At 48.9% G+C, this 18,287-nt stretch overlaps 1 protein-coding gene across 1 annotated transcript in view; it reads left to right on the forward strand.

The window, feature by feature from the left end:
- The first annotated feature begins 3,493 nt into the window (after positions 1-3,493).
- LOC127038620 (protein-arginine deiminase type-2-like) overlaps positions 3,494-18,287 on the forward strand; it is a 78,815-nt gene continuing 64,021 nt past the window's right edge. The window contains exon 1 of the mRNA XM_050931324.1: positions 3,494-3,677. Coding sequence (XP_050787281.1) covers positions 3,586-3,677 — 92 coding nt within the window. The 5' untranslated portion in view covers positions 3,494-3,585. The remainder of the gene's footprint in view (positions 3,678-18,287) is intronic.

The following is an 18,287-nucleotide window of genomic DNA, read 5'->3' on the forward strand; positions in this document are numbered from 1 at the left end:
TTCTTTTGGTTTCAACCAATTTGCCCGATACTCAAGTTAGGCATACCGGTCTGATATTGCCAGGATCATCTCTGCAGCCCTTTTTAAAAATTGGAGTCACTTTAGCTACCCTCCAGCCATTTTGTACACAAGCTGATTTAAATGATCGGTTACAAACTACAGTTAGTAGTTCTGCGGTTTCACTTTTGAGTTCCTTCAGGAATCTTGGGTGAATCCCATCTGGCCCTGGTGATTTGTTACTGTTTAGTTTATCAGTTTGTTCCAAAACCTGCCCTAATGACACCTCAGTCTGGGACAGTTCCTTAGATTTGTCACCTAAAAAGAAGGCTCAGGTTTGGGAATCTCGCTCACATCCTCAGCTGTGAAGACTGATGCAAAGAATTCATTTAGTTTCTCTGCAATGGCCTTATCCTTGAATGCTCCTTTAGAACCTTGATGGTCCAGTGGCCCCACTGGTTGTTTAGCAGGCTTTCTGCTTTTGATGCACTTAAAAAAATGCTATTACTTTTTGAGTCTTTGGCTAGTTGTTCTTCAAATTTTTTTTTGGCCTTCTTAATTATATTTTTACACTTCATTTGCCAGAGTTTATGCTCATTTCTATTTTCCTCATTGGGATTTAACTTCTACTTTTTAAAGGATGCCTTTTTGTGTCTCACTGCTTCTTCTACTTTGTTGTTTAGCCACGGTGGCACGTTTTTTACTGTTTTTTTAATTTAGGGTGTACATTTAAGTTGAGCCTCTATTATGGCAATTTCTCAGTAATAATGTGCTGTGACACTTTTTTGTATTTTTATGACTGATTTTGTAAGCAAAAAGCGACAGAGTCCTGTGGCACCTTATAGACTAACAGAAGTATTGGAGCATGAGCTTTCGTGGGTGAATACCCACTTTGTTAGATGCATGTAGTGGAAATTTCCAGAGGCAGGTATAAATATGCAAGCAAGAATCAGGCTAGCGCTAAGGTTAGTTCAATCAGGGAGGATGGGGCCCTCTTCTAGCAGTTGAGGTGTGAACACCAAGGAAGGAGAAACTGCTTTTGTAGTTGGCTAGCCATTCACAGTCTTTGTTTAATCCTGAGCTGATGTTTGTTTGTTAAATCTGCAAATGAACTGAAGCTCAGCAGTTTCTCTTTGGAGCAGGGGAAGGCAACCTATGGCACACGTGCCAAAGGCAGCACCCGAGCTGCTTTTCAGTGGCACTCGCGCTGCCCAAGGCCTGGACACTGGTCTGGGGGGCTCTGCATTTTAATTTAATTTTAAATGAAGCTTCTTAAATATATTGAAACCTTATTTACTTTACATACAACAATAGTTTAGTTCTATATTATAGACTTATAGAAAGAGACCTTCTAAAAAGGTTAAAATGTATTACTGGCACACGAAACCTTAAATTAGAGTGAGTAAATGAAGACTCGGCACAGCACTTCCGAAAGGTTTCTGACCCTTGCTTTGGAGTCTGGTCCTGAAGTTTTTTTGCGGCAGGATGGCTACCTTTAAATCTGCTATTGTGTGTCCAGGGAGGTTGAAGTGTTCTCCTACAGGTTTTTGTATATACTTCTGTCAGTCTATAAGGTGCCACAGGATTTTTGTCGCTTTTTACAGATCCAGACTAACACAGCTCCCCCTTTGATAGTTTTTAAGTGAGGTGAAACTAGCGAGGGGGAGGAAGACAAATCAGATTCTGGAAAGGGGTACAGTAGTCTGGAAAGATAGAGAGCCACTGGATTAGATCATTGGGGCTAGGGCATGAGTATCTGGAAAAAAAATTGACTAAAATGTGACTAGTTTCATTGTCAACCTCTCTGTGGTTATTTTCATGCCTCTCCTTAAATAGGGAACATCTTCCCCAAACTAGTCCAGTAAGTCCTGTCCTATCAGATCCTTCCTCTAGACCCACTGCTGCTGTGATGCCTACAAGAAATCATCAGCTGAGTGGCTAAGTAGAGAACCAGTGGGGATTGCTGATCTTTATATATATTAAAATACAAAGGAAAATAACTCCTGAAGGCTTCAGAACCACTGAACTGTGCACAAAGCCAGACTGTGTAAACATGTGGCCTTTTTTTCTAATACTCTTGTTTCCCCTCTCCTTCCCATATTGTCTGATATCCGTTTTCTGCGGCTGTTTGTCTTAAGTTAGGCCCTGATCCTGCAAACACTTATTCATGTTCTTAATTTTGCACACAAGAAATGACATTAAAAATCATATGTTTAGAGTTGAGTACAAACAGGGCATGTTTGCAGATCAGGGACCCAAACTCTTCAGGACAGGGATGATTCTTTGCTATGTGTTTACACAGCATCTAGGACCAAAAGGGGTCTCAGTTCTGACCTGGATCTTTGGATGCTTCTAAAATTCTTTCTGGTTTAATCATTTAAAGCTGGTTCTCCTGTAACCCAGGGAAGACATTTTTCTTTTTAAAGTCTGTTTCAAAAAGATATATTGAATTTGAGCATAAATAAACTCATCAAATGACACTAGTAACAAAAGAGAAAATCCATATACATTTATAAACATAGTGCCTTTGAAATGATTCAGTAATGGATGAATTACCAACTGCCCCACACACCAGAGAGATTGATCTTGCTGCTTTTTTCCCTAGCTATGACACTGTCCCTTTAACTTTAGTGTTAAAAATGTGACCCTTTTGAGAGAGGGACTTCCTCAAATCATCAGTCTCTGCTTAGTAAGACCAGCACCACTCTGGAGGAGGAAGGAAAGATGGTGGCTGATTTTGAAGCCCCCCCCCCCCCCCCGTGTGACTCCAGCACCTGCCACCAGCTAAGGACTCTCAGATGCAGACCACACCCAACACTGGCACACTCTTGCATGTTGCTTGCACTGCCACCAAGGGACTGTGCCAGGTTCAGGTTTCCTAGTGATACTTGTGCAACAATGTCACTATTGAGGAAGATCTTGGACTGGATTAAGAGAGTGAGTGGCCCCAGATTTCTATCTGGGCCAGTGTGCTGGGCTGGGAGAGTAGTTAATTAAGGGGGTGGGATAGCTCAGTGGTTTGAGCAGTGGCCTGCTAAATTCAGCGTTGTGAGTTCACTTCTTGAAGGGGCTTTTTAGGGAACTGGGGTAAAAATCTGTCTGGGGATTGGTCCTGCTCTGAGCCGGGGGTTGGACTAGATACCGCCTGAGGTCCCGTCCAACCCTGATATCATAGAGGGACTCAGTTTACAGCTCGACTGTGGTGTGAGTTTGGGACAGCAGGGGGAGCCCCTTGCCTGGGGCTTGGAGCTGTCTGGGTTCTGCACCCCGCCCCATGTTCATGTCCCCCGTAGTGTGGCTGCAGCCCCGGGCAATGGGGGTTACGCTGGGGGAAATTGTCCAAACTTTCCCTCTCTAAAAATAGAGGCGAATTTCCGCCCGGAGCCGGCCCCACCCTGGGGGCAGTTTGCGGCCGCTGATTGGCTCCCTGGGGACCCGCTAGGGGCGGAGGGGGCGTGTCTGGGGCGCGGGGGGGATAAGCCGGGGCTCGCAGCCCCGGGAGCCGCTCGGGCTCAGACGCACCTGGCCGCAGGTGGGGCAGGGCGCGCGGGAGGAAGGAGCGAGCGGCGGGGGCTGCTCAGCGCGGAGATGCTGCGGGATCGGACTCTCCGGCTGCACTATGGGAGCCGCATGGAGGCGGTGTGTGTGCTGGGCACCCAGATCTCCGCCGACGTGTACGGGTGAGTGTCGGTCCCCGGGCAGCTTCCTGGCACCCTTCCCGTGTGACCCCAGCCCCCCGGGCACCCTTCAGCCCCCCGGACACCCCTCTTCCCCCCGGGTGACCCCAGCCCCCCCGGGCACCCTTCAGCCCCTGGCCACCGTGCACCCCCCGGGTGACCCCAGCCCCCCCGGACACCCCTCTTCCCCCCGGGTGACCCCAGCCCCCCCGGACACCCTTCACCCCCCCTGTACCCAAGAGCGGCGCCAGGGTTTTTGACGCCCTAGGCGCAGGGCCGGCTCACTGGTCCCGCGGCTCCAGTGGACCTGCCGTGGACACGCCTGCAGAAGCTCCACCGGACTGGGGACCAGCGGACCCTCCGCAGGCACGCCTGCGGGAGGTTCACCCGCCCTTCCAAATCCTGGCGCCCTAGGGGACCGGTTGCCTAAATGGAAGCGCTGGCCCTGCCTGCACCCCCAGACACCCTTCCTCTGTTGCACTCCCCCGTGTGACCCCAGCACCCTTCCCCTGCTGCACTCCCTGGGCAGCCTTCCCCCCTGCTGCAACCCCCCGGGTGACCCCAGCACCTCTGGGTAGCCTTCACCCCCTGGGCATCCTTCCCTTGCCGCACCCCCTGGGCACCCTTCACCCTGCTGCCACACCCCCCGGGTGACCCCAGCCTCCCCAGGCACCCTTCCCCCCACCACACCCCAGCCCCCCCGTCACCCTTCCTCCCCGCCGCACCCCCCGGGTGCCCTTCCCCTGCTGCACCCCCCATGTGACCCCAGCACCTGGGCACCCTCCCACCCCCCTGTGCCTTCGGGCACCCCCCACTGCACCCCCAGGCACCCTTCCCCTGCCACACCCCCCATGTGACCCCAGCACCTGGGAACCCTTCCCCCCCACACACTGCACCCTCTGGCTGCAATCCCAGGCACTGTTAGAATCATAGAATATCAGGGTTGGAAGGGACCTCAGGAGGTATCTAGTCCAACCCCCTGCTCAAAGCAGGACCAATCCCCTGCTGCACCCACCTGTGTGACTCCAGCACCCTTCCCCTGCCACACACCCCCATGTGACCCCAGCACCTGGGCACCCTTCCCCTGCCGCAACCCCCCCACTGCACCCCCAGGGGCACCCTTCCCCTGTTGCAGACACTCACTGTGCCTCTGGGCACCGAGGCACCCCTCTTCTTCAGTACCTACCTCCCCCGCCACATCCCTTACACTGAAGCACCCTTCCCTTATTGCACCCACCAACACATTGCCCCTGCAGCCTTCCCTTGGCACCTCTCCCTGCTCTACCCACTCACTGCTCCATCTGCACCCAGGCACCTTTCACCTCCTGAACTCAGCCAGTGCTCACTGCTCCCCCATTCCCTGCAGCCAGGAATTATTTTTCCTTTTGTAGTTGTAATGCCTCATCCTCCTTCCTGCAGCTCACCTGCCCTGTTACAGGTTCCCACCCTGCCCCTTTGCACCCATCTCCCCTCCCCTAGCAAGCTCCTAGTTAATGTGTAGTCACTTAAATGCTACTTAACCGGTGTCTGGGGGATCACAATCCAGCATGTGACACATGGGGTGGGGGGGCATGTGGGTGTCAGTCAGTCCCGGCCCCAGGAGCAGCTGGTGCAGGGGTTGGATTCAGTCCTGAGCCCTGGATTCCTTCACTTCTGATTTTATTGCTGCATGTGCTGGGGCAGGAGGTGGTGGAGTGGTTTGCCAGCTCTGCCTTTCCACGTCCCTGGGACTTCCAGTGTTGTAAAATTCAACTTTAAAAAAAAAAAAATCAAGTCTTTTCACTTATATCTTAGTGGCCATCGGAGGTGCTTGGAGGGGTGAGAGCTATGTCAACACGGCAGTGGCTGTGGCGTTCTTTCTTGTGATCCTTTGATGCCTTGCTACTTACAGTATACAACACAGTGAACCTTGGTGGAGACGCCAGGTGGCTTTCCACACACATAGCCCTCTCTGTGGAGCACTCTGTTCCCATGGGTGTCGCTGGCTGGTTGTGCCCGTCCTCCACTGCTAAACGGAGCTGTTTGCAGGAAATGCAATCTCTGCTTCTCTTTCCAGGACACTGACACCAGCCGCTCCTTAGGTTGAATGTGGCTTGAGGAAACACAAGATTTTGACCCTGGCAACATTCAAGAAATTTGCACCTGTGCAAACAGACTGATGCAATTATTCCAGGGCAAAGTCTTTAACACAAACACACTGCACTGTGCAAGGGCATACAGCAGCAGGGCAGCATAATCCAGTCACCAAAGCAAACAGCACTGGCATAAATCCCCTCTTTGTGCCAGTGCAGCACATCTCTTCGGGAGGGTTGTATCACAGTAGTGACTTGCACTAATGGGAATTTCCTTAATCCAGAGACAGCCTTTGTGTCCTGTTGGTGGATCTCCAAGCCCTTCAGATATTCATTACCACCCACCTCATGGCAGCTCCTTGCTCTAATCTAGTGCTCTTCATCAGTGGATCTCAACACACTTTATAAAGGAGTTTGGTATCATTATCCCCATTTCACAGATGAGGCAATTGAGGCACAGGGAGGGGAAGTGACTTGTCCAAGGCCACACAGAGAGTCAACCACAGACCTGGGAATAGAACCCGGGTCTCCTGATGGCCAGTCCAGTGTTCTGTCCACTAGGTGACGCTGCTTCCCTGAGGCCAGTATTAATCCTCATTTGCCAATGAGTATGCTGCAGGGAGACTTCCCAGACTGCCCAGCACTTTCATTTCCCTGGGTGCGGCCAATACACCACACTGTGCAGCAGCAGGCTAAAAAGACTTGTAGATGCTTTAAAGGTGTGTGCTCGGACAGCCTCAAATTTGTAATTATGGCTGCAAAATTCAGATCCAGCAGGCACTGACACCCCAGTGATTGGGGGTGGTTCGATATGGGATTTTGGTTTAGCTCCTCAGCGTTGAGGCACAGCCACAAAATTCAGATCTGGGGTGTCCAGGTCCAGGTTCTGTTGATTGCCTCTGAAGCTTCTGGTACTGGCCACTGTTGGAAGACAGGACACTGGGCTGGCTGGACCATTGCTCAGACCCAGTGTGGCCATTCTCATGTGTCCTATCTGATGCATGCTCTGTCTGAGGAGTGTGCTCTGCCTTTACAGGTGGATAGGCTCAGTGATCTGAATGGTCTTCCATCCATAACGTCTGTGATCCTTATGGAATTCTGACGACTTTGTTTACGAGTTACATATTATTTATAGGAAGATGTCATGCAGCTGGTAGAGCTATGCTGCAAAACTCCTGGTCAGCAGGTGGTAATCTGGGAAGGGAATAAACATCTAGCTGTCCCTTTCTGGTCCATGAGATATATTGTCTATATTTTTAACAGCCAGCCATCAGCTATGAGCTCTCTTAATCCAATATAAACCGCTGTTGTCATTGTAAACTCTTGTTTATAGCTGATGGTGCTCCGTTCCTCCTTCAAACAGCACTTTTCCTGGCCCTCTGCCATGATGCTGGCAAATAGTCCCTTGGGTTTTAAAAACCGGGCCACTGTGAACCCAGGGAAGCAGAGCTTTAAAGACTTTAGAGAGACATATTTCCATGAAGCAAAGCATCTGCCCTGGGCACCATCTGTGAATGGGTTAGATTTGCAGACCCTTTGCGTGGACAGTGGAAATGCGATATTCTCTGTCAGAAATGGGCCCATGGCACCCTGAAATGATCAGGGAAAAACATGGTCTGAGAGTAACACTCTGCATCATGTTGTAAGCATCTAGAGGATAATAGGGTGATAACTAACAGCCAGCATGGATTTGCCAAGAATAAATTACTCCAGACTTTCCTTTTCTGATAGGGAAACTGGCCTACTGGAATGGGAGGAAGCGTAGACATGATTTATCTCCATTTTAATGAGGCTTTTGGCTCAGTCCCATGTGCAGCGTTTGTTGTAGCCGTGTTGGTTCCAGGATAACTCTCTCCAGCCCAGCAGGAGTTGGTCCTATAAAAGATGTTACCTCCCCCACCTTGTCTCTCACAGTCCCACGTGATGTTCTCAGAAGCAAAGCAGGGAAATGCAGTCCAGATGAAACTACTATAAAGTGGGTGGACAGCTGGTTGAAAAACTGAGAGGAGTTGTCAATGGTTTGCTGTCAAACTGGGAGAACATATATAATGGGGTCCCGCAGAGGTCTGTCCTGGATCTAGTACTGGTCAATATTTTCATTAATGATTTGGATAACAGAGGGGAGAGTATGCTTATAAAAATGTATGGATGACACCGAACTGGGAGGGGTTGCAAGCACTTTGGAGAACAGGATCCAAATTCAAAGGGACCTTGATAAATGGCAGAATTGGTCTGAGATCAACAAGGTGAAATTCAGTAAAGACCAGTGCAAAGTACTGTACTGGAAGAGGAAAAAATGAAATGCACAGCTACAAAATGAGGAATTACTGCCTAGGCAGTAATACTACTGAAAAGGACCTGGGGGTTCGAGTGGATCATAAATGGAATATGAGCTAGCAATGTGATGCAGTTGCAAAAAGGGGTGTATTAACAGAAGTGTTGCGTGTAAGACACGGGAGGTAATTGTTCCACTGGTGAGACCTCAGCCAGAGAACTATGTCCAGTTCTGGGCACTACTCTTGAGGAAAGCTGTGGACAAATTTGAGAGAGTCCGGAGGGGAGCAATGAGAACGATGAAAGGTTTAGAAAACCTGATCTATGAGGAAAGGTGAAAAAACTGGACACATCAGTTGTCTTCTCTTAAGACTACACAACAGTCTTCAAATATGTGCAGGGCGGCTTGAAAGAGGACGGTGATGTCCACTAACTCAACTCAAGAGATTTAGGTTAGATATTGGGAAAAACATTCTAACTTTAAGGCTATGTAAGCACTGGAACAGGTTACCTAGAGAGGTTGTGGAATTGCCATCTTTGGAGGTTTTCAAGGACAGGTTGGACAAACCGCTAACGCAGGGCTAGATTAAGGCATAAGCTAACTAAGCTACAGTTCAGGGCCTTGCAATATGAGGGGCCTCTAAAAAAGAAAAAATCTGACTCCATTTCAAATGTTATCAAAATCAGTTGATAAACAAAGGAGATATGGCGGGGAGGGGGAATTCTCTATAAATATGGACATTTTCCTTAAATATGAGAAAAATATACACATCTGCCTACACAGATACCTTTACCGGTCACTAATTGTTCATTATTGACAGGGGGAAGGTCAGGGCTGAGGAAAAAACTATAACTGCACTTGTAAAGTTAGTATTTCTACGAGGAATTCTCCTAAGGCTGCATTTTGTTGGCCAGCTGCTATTGGTAACGTTCTGACCGTGCCTTCATAACTTCTTTCAATATATAAATCTCACCGCTGATAAAACCGGGAAAAATGTGAGGTCGGAGACAGCAGTGTCGTGACGCAATCTTGGCAAGCTCATACTCGTATGGGACTCGTCCTAGGAGTGACATCACATATGAAGTCCCCCTTGGCTGGTAATAACTGGAAGGCTGCCATCTTTTTAAGGCCCAGACGCTCAGTCGTATAGTGCCTTCGCTCCTGTCTTTCACCATTTTCTTAGGTGTTTGTGTGTTTTCTTCTTCTGATCTGTACATATGGACAGTTGTGTGTTTTGCTGCGCATGCCGCTTTCTGCACCATGCGCTAGCCGTGCTTCACGTGATTGAGTTTGCAGGTGATGGTCTTATGGACTTGGGTCGAGTGGATCTTGAAGAGGATAAATTTGTGTTGGCTTCCCTCCATCAGTTTCGGGAATCTTCGCAATAAATATCAGAGAGTGCTGATGAAGGGATAAATAGAGGGTTTTGAGAGACGTGAAGGAAGATGTATCAAAATATTCTGAGTACTTGGGTGAGCAAGTTATTTCAAACTATGTGCATATATGATTTGTAGGCTATGAAAGCCTACAATATTCATTATATTTGCTTGAATATAGGCTAGTTTTTTCTCACTTTCTCAATGCCAATCTGGAGATTACCTGTCTTTTTCCTGGAAAATTCTTTCATTCACTTTCACGCTGTCTTAAACAGATAGTTAAGGGTTAATGTCTCTTTTTACCTGTAAAGGGTTACAAGCAGTGAACCTGGACCACCTGACCAGAAGACCAATCAGAAGACAATATACTTTCAAATCTCGGTGGAGGGAAGTCATCGTGGTGTTGTTTTGTCTGTTCTCTCTGGGTTCTGAGAGTAATCAGACGTACCTACAGGCTCTCTAATTTTCTGTTCAAATAGTAAGTACCAGTAGAAGGCGGTTTAGTCTTTTTGATTGCTTTTTTTATTTGCAAATGTGTATTTTGCTGGAAGGATTTTAATTTGCATTTGTGCTGGGGGGAAGGCTTCTTTCTAGTGTCTATAAGCTAAAAGACCCTGTAACCTTTACCATCTTAATTAGAGACAACTTTTATGTTTTTCTTTTATTAAAAGCTTTTCTTTAAGACCTGATTGATTTTTTTCCCCCCTTGTTGAGGCTCAAGGGAATTGAGTCTGTACTCACCAGGGAATTGGTGGGAGACAGGGAGAGAAAAGAGGAGGAGGGGAAGGTGCATTTCCCTTTGTTTTAAGATTCAAGGAGTTTGAATCACAGTGATCTTCCAGGGTAACCCAGGGAGGGAAAGCCTGGGAGAGGCAATGGTGGGGGAAAGGGTTTACTTTCCTTGTGTAAGATCCAGGGGGTCTGGGTCTTGGGGTCCTCTGAGAAGGTTCTGGGGGGACCAGAGTGTACCAGGCACTGCAAGTCCTGGTTGGTGGCAGCACTACAAGATCTAAGCTGGTAATTAAGCTTAGGGGGATTCATGCTGGTACCCCATCTTTTGGACGCTAAGGTTCAGAGTGGGGGTTATACCATGACACACGCATATAGCTGGTTGTCACTCTGTGTCCAAGGTGTTTACTTGAGATTAATTAGCAGTCCTGGGAGAGACCGAGGATAGAGAAGTGAATGCAAAGAGAAATCTCTGCCTAGAAAAAGCTTTTCCTGCTGCAATCTGCTCTAAGCATTCTGTGCATTGAAAGTGACGAACTCATCAGTGACTTTGCTCTCCAAAAATCATGAAAGAAAATGTGTTTAAAATTAACGTGATGTGCAAACAGACATACGGCAGGTTGCTTCTAATAAGTAAGCTGGTCTGTGTAGCTGTAACTGCTTCTGTGTTCCTGTAGACATAAAGTTTTCATATCTACTCATTAAGAAATCAGATGTGTTTTAGTTAGATTATTATTCTATTTTTCCCTTTGTATATATGCTGTGATAGACCCAGGCCAGCTGGGAACAGCAGAGTAGTAGAAGGGAGATACACCGGCCACTGGATAAGCAGTTTTCTGTTCCCTGAGTGACCAGAGCAGGGGCTGCTCCAGGCTAATGAGAACACCTGACTCCAATTAACCTGCTAAGAGTCAGGTGAGGCTGTTAAGCACCTGACTGTAATTAAGGCCCCTCTGATGCTATACAGGGGCTCACTCCAGTCAGGCCAGAGGGAACCAGGGAGCCAGAGGAGAGGAAGTGCGTGCGAGGAACTGGGAGCAAGAGGCACAAGAAGCTGAGTGTGAGTAGGCGTCCTGTTGGAGGACTGAGAAGTACAAGCGTTATCGGACACCAGGAGGAAGGTCCAGTGGTGAGGATAAAGAAGGTGTTGGGAGGAGGCCATGAGGAAGTAACCCAGGGAGTTGTAGCTGTCGCGCAGCTGTTCCAGGAGGCACTCTAGACAGCTGCAGTCCATAGGGCTCTGAGCTGGAACCCGGAGTAGAGTGTGGTCCCAGGTTCCCCCTAAACCTCCCAACTCCTGATCAGACACAGGAGGAATTGACCTGGACTGTGGCTTCTACCAAAAGGGAAGGTCTCTGCGCTGTTTCCCAACCCACAGGGTGAATCTGTGAGGCGAGCAAATCCATCAATAAGTGCAGGACCCACCAAGCTAGATGAGGAACTTTGTCACAATGCAAATATAAAGCTTTTGTGTTTAATTTTCACAGAAAGGACATTGAATATATTTATTTATTTTTTATCATATGGAGCCTCTTACACTTGACACGTTCTGAAGCCCTAAACTCATAATCGGCCCTGTCAGGGCTGGTCTAGATATACATGGTCCTGCCTCAGCATGGGTGGCTAGACTTGATGGTTTCTCAAGGTCCCTTCCAGCCCTGCATTTCTAAGATTCTCCCTACCCAGCTGATCCCCATCACCATAGTATCTGAGTGCCTCCTAATGGCTGATGGATTTTTTCCCCCTTTGCAACACCCCGTAAGGTATAGGGAACCATCTGGTGTGACTTGCCTAGCATCACACAGAGAGAGTCTAAGGCTGAGCTGGGATATGGGCCCTGGTCTCCTAAGTCCCTGTCCACTAGACCATGCTATCCCATCGAGTGAAGCTGGCAGGAGCTCTGTGTATGTACCAGGCTTTTTAAAAGATGCCAAAGAATATGCTTGGGATCCTCAATACTTAGAGGATGTTAAGGGGTTAGTTTGAATTCAGTCATCACTATACTGCTGAGAAGTTAAAAAAAGGAATAACAGTACTTTATTGTCTAGCTCACAGGAGCCAACTCTGGGTGCTCCGGGGCTGGGTAGAAAATAGTGGGTCCTCAGTATCTACCAGCAGCCCTGTCAACTACCTCCTCCCCTAGCCCTCCCACCCACTGGTGACCCCTCCAATCAGCACTTCCCCCTCCCTCTCAGCACCTCCCGCCTGCTTCGGATCAAGTTTTTAGCAGCAAGCAGGAGGCTCTGGGGTGGGAGGAGTGAGGGCAGGGCATGCTCAGGGAGGGGGGCAGAATGGGGGCAGGAAGAGGTGGGGCAGGGGTGGAGCCTTGGGAGAAGGGGTGGAGTGGGGGTTAAGCACCCATAGGGAAAGCGGAATGTTAGCAGAAGTTTTCTCATCTGCTCCAGAAGGCTGGACCCTGTTTTCTAAACACTTTTCACACTATGGCTCCCATGAAAGCCATTGAGCGGAAATTTGCTGTCGTTTACAACTGCCCCAGCCCACTCCAAGTTCATGACCACTTCTTGGAAATCGATGGCGTCACCCCAGTGTTTAGCAGAATCCAGCCTGATGGTTTTCACTCCCCCTGCAGTCTGTGCAGCAGGAACCTAACCGCTCACAGGGCTCTACTTGCACCACTGCTCTTGGAAACGCTGCAAAGAGGCTTTTTTTTTTTTTTTTCCCCCCACGAAGAGGCACAATGGAATCACTGTTGCTCTATTTCTGCTCCATTGGACATCCTGAGCCAGTGGGGAGAAAATAATCTGTCTGTCAGAGGAGGGCATTTCTATAGAACTTCTGTCTGGTGGGGTTATTACAAACACATGGTCAAATGTGCATTATGAATTTTAGGATTTCACTGGGCTAGGGGAGGGGTTGGCAGCCCAAAGAAACAATTAATACAAGCTGCTGTCTAAAAATGATGCTCTTCTCATTCCCTTTTCTCTCTTCTCTTTTACCTCTCTCTCTCTGCCCCTGCACGGTATCAGCAGTCGGGTGAAACTGACGGGTGCTGTAGTATTTGTCCATTTCATGGCCTAGGCAGATAATTGATGTTGTGGCTTAAAAAGAGAAACTATAAAAGCTTTGTTGACACTACAGCTCCCTCTAGTGATAGCCTGGGCTGGGAATTTTCCCCTAAAATCCCTGACTGTAAATGATTTATTTACATCGCCATAGACCATTGTGCTAGGAGCTGTACAACAGAAAAATGGTCTTTGTCTGAAAAAGCAGACAATGTACGTGGCGGACAAGAGACAGCAGGTGGATAGGAGGCCAGGCAGACGGGATTTCTCCACAAAGTTCAGTGAAACTAGTCCGGTGAGCAGGATTTGGCCCAGGATGGAGATTAAGGAACAGACAAGTTCTTAAAACCTGCAGAGGGGCTAGTGTGTGGGCAGAACAGTCTCTGCTCTGAACGTTTGTGAAAGGCATCATGCTCCTCTGTGCTTGCTGAAGGCCCTGTAGGCAATTCACCTGGAACTTCCATACACAACTTTCCTGGAGGCCATGACCCGGGTGTCCTGAGTCTCCACCTGTCCCTTGGAGAGCCAGTGAAAGGGCTTTCCTGGTGAGCATTGCGGAGGGATTCTGGCCTCCAGCGACTCTATTAAGATAATGAAAACTAACTTGTTGAAGAGTTGGCACTGCTGCTGAGCTGATATTTATAAGCTAGAATTTAGCAGCTGGAGCTGCCTTTCCAAGTTTTCACACTGCTCAAAAAAGCCCTGCCCCAGGACTTCTGTAATTGCCAAATCACGGTAAGCTGCCTTTCAGTGCACAGGCCTGCATTTGCATGTGAATTTCAAGGGCATAAAGGATCACTCACCTGTGCTAGCTGTTTGATACAGCTCAGGCACCAGGTGGTGTTTTGTCAATTGTCACGGCCCAGTAGTTTATAATATTAGGTTATTTGGGGATGGGAGTTAAAATAGGTTTGTAAAAAATCAAGCAAAGTAGCGAAAAGGCCGTTGCAGAGGGAAGACTGGGTGGGGAAGACGAATGAGGGTGCGTGAAGAGTTAGTGCTGTGGGGTTTTTCAGTACATAGGAGTTTGGGCAAATGACACTGGTTTTTATGGAGACTTGGATTCCTTGCTACAAGGACCAGGTTCTCGGGAGTGAAGATTCGGATGTTGGAAGCAATGAGGGGATTGGGAAGAAGGTACACCTCTACCTCAATATAATGCTGTCCTTGGGAGACAAAAAATCTTATCGCGTTATAGGTGAAACTGTGTTATATCGAACTTGCTGTGATCCACCAGAGCGCACAGCCCCACCCCTCTGGAGCTCTGCTTTGCCGCGTTATATCCGAATTCGTGTTATATTGGGCCTTGTTATATTGGGGTAGAGGTGTACTGACATTGGGAGGAACCCTTAAAATTTCTTTGGAGTGTTTTCCAGCAAGTTTCATGTCCTTGCTTGCCTTGATTCTAGTCTTTGGTGGCAGGACACTAGATCAACTCCAAGCACAGAAATGAAAAGCTTTGATTTGCACCAGTGGCACTAAACTATGCTAGAAACTGGTGTTAATAGTGACTTGGCCTGCTTGGCACAGGAGTTAGCACTAGTATTCCTATACTGATGGCTGTACTTCCTATACTTGGAAGGTGGTAAGGTGATAGGGAATAGCCAGCATGGATTTGTAAAGAATAAATCGTGTCAAACCAGTCTGATAGCTTTCTTTGATAGGATAACGAGTCTTGTGGATAAGGGAGAAGCAGTGAATGTGGTACACCTAGACTTTAGTAAGGCATTTGATACGGTCTCGCATGATATCCTTATCGATAAACTAGGCAAATACAATTTCAATGGGCTACTATAAGGTGGGTGCATAACTGGCTGGATAACCGTATACAGAGAGTAGTTGTTAATGGCTCCCAATCCTGCTGGAAAGGTATAACAAGTGGGGTTCCGCAGAGGTCTGTGTTGGGACCGGCTCTGTTCAATATCTTCATCAACGACTTAGATGTTGGCATAGAAAGTACGCTCATTAAGTTTGCGGACGATACCAAACTGGGAGGGATTGCAACTGCTTTGGACGACAGGGTCAAAATTCAAAATGATCTGGACAAATTGGAGAAATGGTCTGAGGTAAACCGGATGAAGTTCAATAAAGACAAATGCAAAGTGCTCCACTTAGGAAGGAACAATCAGTTTCACACATACAGAATGGGAAGAGACTGTCTAGGAAGGAGTATGGCAGAAAGAGATCTAGGGGTCATAGTGGACCACAAGCTAAATATGAGTCAACAGTGTGATACTGTTGCAAAAAAAAGCAAACGTGATTCTGGGATGCATTAACAGGTGTGTTGTAAACAAGACACGAGAAGTCCTCCTTCCGCTCTACTCTGCGCTGGTTAGGCCTCAACTGGAGTATTGTGTCCAGTTCTGGGCACCGCATTTCAAGAAAGATGTGGAGAAATTGGAGAGGGTCCAGCGAAGAGCCACAAGAATGATTAAAGGTCTTGAGAACATGACCTATGAAGGAAGGCTGAAAGAATTGGGTTTGTTTAGTTTGGAAAAGAGAAGACTGAGAGGGGACATGATAGCAGTTTTCAGGTATCTAAAAGGGTGTCATCAGGAGGAGGGAGAAAACTTATTTACCTTAGGCTCTAAGGATAGAACAAGAAGCAATGGGCTTAAACTGCAGCAAGGGAGATTTAGGTTGGACATTAGGGAAAAGTTCCTAACTGTCAGGGTAGTTAAACACTGGAATAAATTGCCTAGGGAAGTTGTGGAATCTCCATCTCTGGAGATATTTAAGAGTAGGTTAGATAAATGTCTTTCAGGGATGGTCTAGACAGTATTTGGTCCTGCCATGAGGGCAGGGGACTGGACTCGATGACCTCTCGAGGTCCCTTCCAGTCCTAGAGTCTATGAATCTATGAAATGGGGGTAAAATCCCATTGTCAGCGGCTAAAGAGCTCTTCCTTCTGCAGTTCCACCTTGATGAGCACCTGTCCTTCCTGTTGTGCTGAGCTCAGCTGACCTCCGACTCAGCCAGAGGTTCTAGAAATCTGCACCTGGCCTGGTTGGTCTCTCTTGCCGAGACTGACTGAATTTCCCCAGTAAATTGTAAATGGAAAAGAGAGGTCCTCAAATGGATGATCCCAAGCGGAGACCTTTCCAACAGCAGATCTTGCAGAGAAGATCAGAAGGACGTGCTGAGGATTGACGGACAACTCCATGAACCAATCCCCTGCCCTTCTCCTGGGTGAACCAGAAAATGCTCCTCACAGGGCATCATGACTCCAAAGAAATGGTGTCAAGATGCCTAGCCCCAGCTCTTGCCTATCACCCAGGCCTCCTAGAGATGGGCAGGGCATCAGCTTGGGCTTTATGGTGCTGCCTCTTCCCGGCAATGGCTGCTCCATTGTGAGGCCTCACAACGGGGTGGAGGAGGGGAGAGTCCGAGTCACTGGGGAGACAAGGTAGCATCGCCCTTCACTCTGCTGCAACGCACGGGGCCGAATGTGTCTGAAAGCAGAGAGGCTCCAGTTACTAAGCCTGAGCCGCAGGATTAGTTGCTTTGGTAACTGAGTTTCTGGTTACTTGTTGCACCACCATGGGCTGGTTATAGGATTATTGCGCAGTGACCTGCAGCAGGCGAGGGGTCACAGCGTGACCCGGGACAGCTGAGGTCAAGCTTCATGCTCTCCTGCAGCAATGGGTGACCTGGCCAGAGGCGGCTCCAGGCCCTAGTACGCCAAGCGCTTTCTTGGGGCGGCAAACTGTTGGGGGCGCTCTGCCGGTCGCCGGGAGGGCGGCAGGCAGGCAGCCTTCAGCGGCATGCCTGCGGAGGGTCTGCTGGTCCCTCGAGACCGGTGGAGCCGTGGGACCAGCGGACCCTCCGGAGGTCTACCGGAGCCACATGACCGGCAGAGCGCCCCCTGCGGCATGCCACCGTGCTTGGGGTGGCGAAATGTCTAGAGCCGCCCCTGGGCCTGGCTCATCAACTGCCTCTGCATTAATGTTCCGAGCTCATTTTTGGAAAGAGCCCATAACTGCCAAAGCAGTCAGCTCTTTGGTATTATGAAATCTGGTCCATTCATTTGCTAAGGCAGAGGTGGGTAAGCTATGGCCCGTGGGCCACATCTGGCCTGTGGGACCATCCTGCCCAGCCCTTGAGCTCCTGGCCTGGGAGGCTAGCCCTCGCCCTCTCCCCTGCAGTCCCCCCTTTCCCCGCTGCCTCAGCTCACCATGCCACCAGTGCTCTGGTGGGTGGGTGTGTGTGTGTGTGGGGGGGGGGTGGTAATAAGGGGCAGAGGATCCTGGGGGCAGTGGGGACAGGGGGCAGTTGAATGGGGCACCGGTTCTTGTGGGTGGTGGATAGGGGTTAGGACAGGGAGCAGGGGGGTTGGATAGGGGTTGTTGTCCCGAGGTGGTGGTGAAGGGACAAGGAACAGGAAGGGTTGGATGGGTCAGGGGTTCTGAGGGGGGCAGTCAGGGGGTGGATGGGGGGAGAGCAGACTGTTTGGGGAGGCACGGCCTTCCCTACCTGGCCCTCCAGACAGTTTCGGAACCCTGATGTGGCCCTCAGGCCAAAAAGTTTGCCCACCCCTGTGCTAAGGGGATGGGGATCCACAGTGCAGTCAGCAAACAAGACTTATTCTAGTAGAGATGAAACCAAAAGCCCTGATTCTCTCTCAGCCTTGTGTCTTTGTAACAAGCTTGACCCAAACCCAGAGCCTGCACTCCTAACACCTGGGAGGGGTTTGCAGTCTGAACCAAGATTTTGATCCAAATTTGGCAGCTGGCCCTTATTTCTCCAGGGGGCCGATCTAGCCCCCCATGCGCTTAGGAGCGGGCGTTCAGTTTGCATGTTCTTTTGTGAATTTTGTAGCTCCGACACATCTCATTCTAACAGATTCCAGGTCCCACTGAGCAGGGCAAGTAGCAACTTGTAGAAACACCTCAGCCACACTGCCACTTACTTATGCCAGCGTAATTTATGTCACTGAGGGGGTGCAATTGTCTCAGTTTTGCTGATAACTGGTAGCGTAGACGTGGCCTCAGTTTCCCAGACCTGAAGAAGAGCTTTGTGTAAGCTCAAAGCTTATTTCTTTTGGGCCAATAACAGCTATTCCCTCACCTGCCTTGTCTTTCTAATGCAGGGACAGTCTTTTTGAAGTGTTGGCCCTTGGGGAAATAGTGTAGACTGGT

This window comes from Gopherus flavomarginatus, chromosome 21 (genome assembly GCF_025201925.1).
Source record: "Gopherus flavomarginatus isolate rGopFla2 chromosome 21, rGopFla2.mat.asm, whole genome shotgun sequence".
Lineage (NCBI taxonomy): Eukaryota > Metazoa > Chordata > Testudines > Testudinidae > Gopherus > Gopherus flavomarginatus.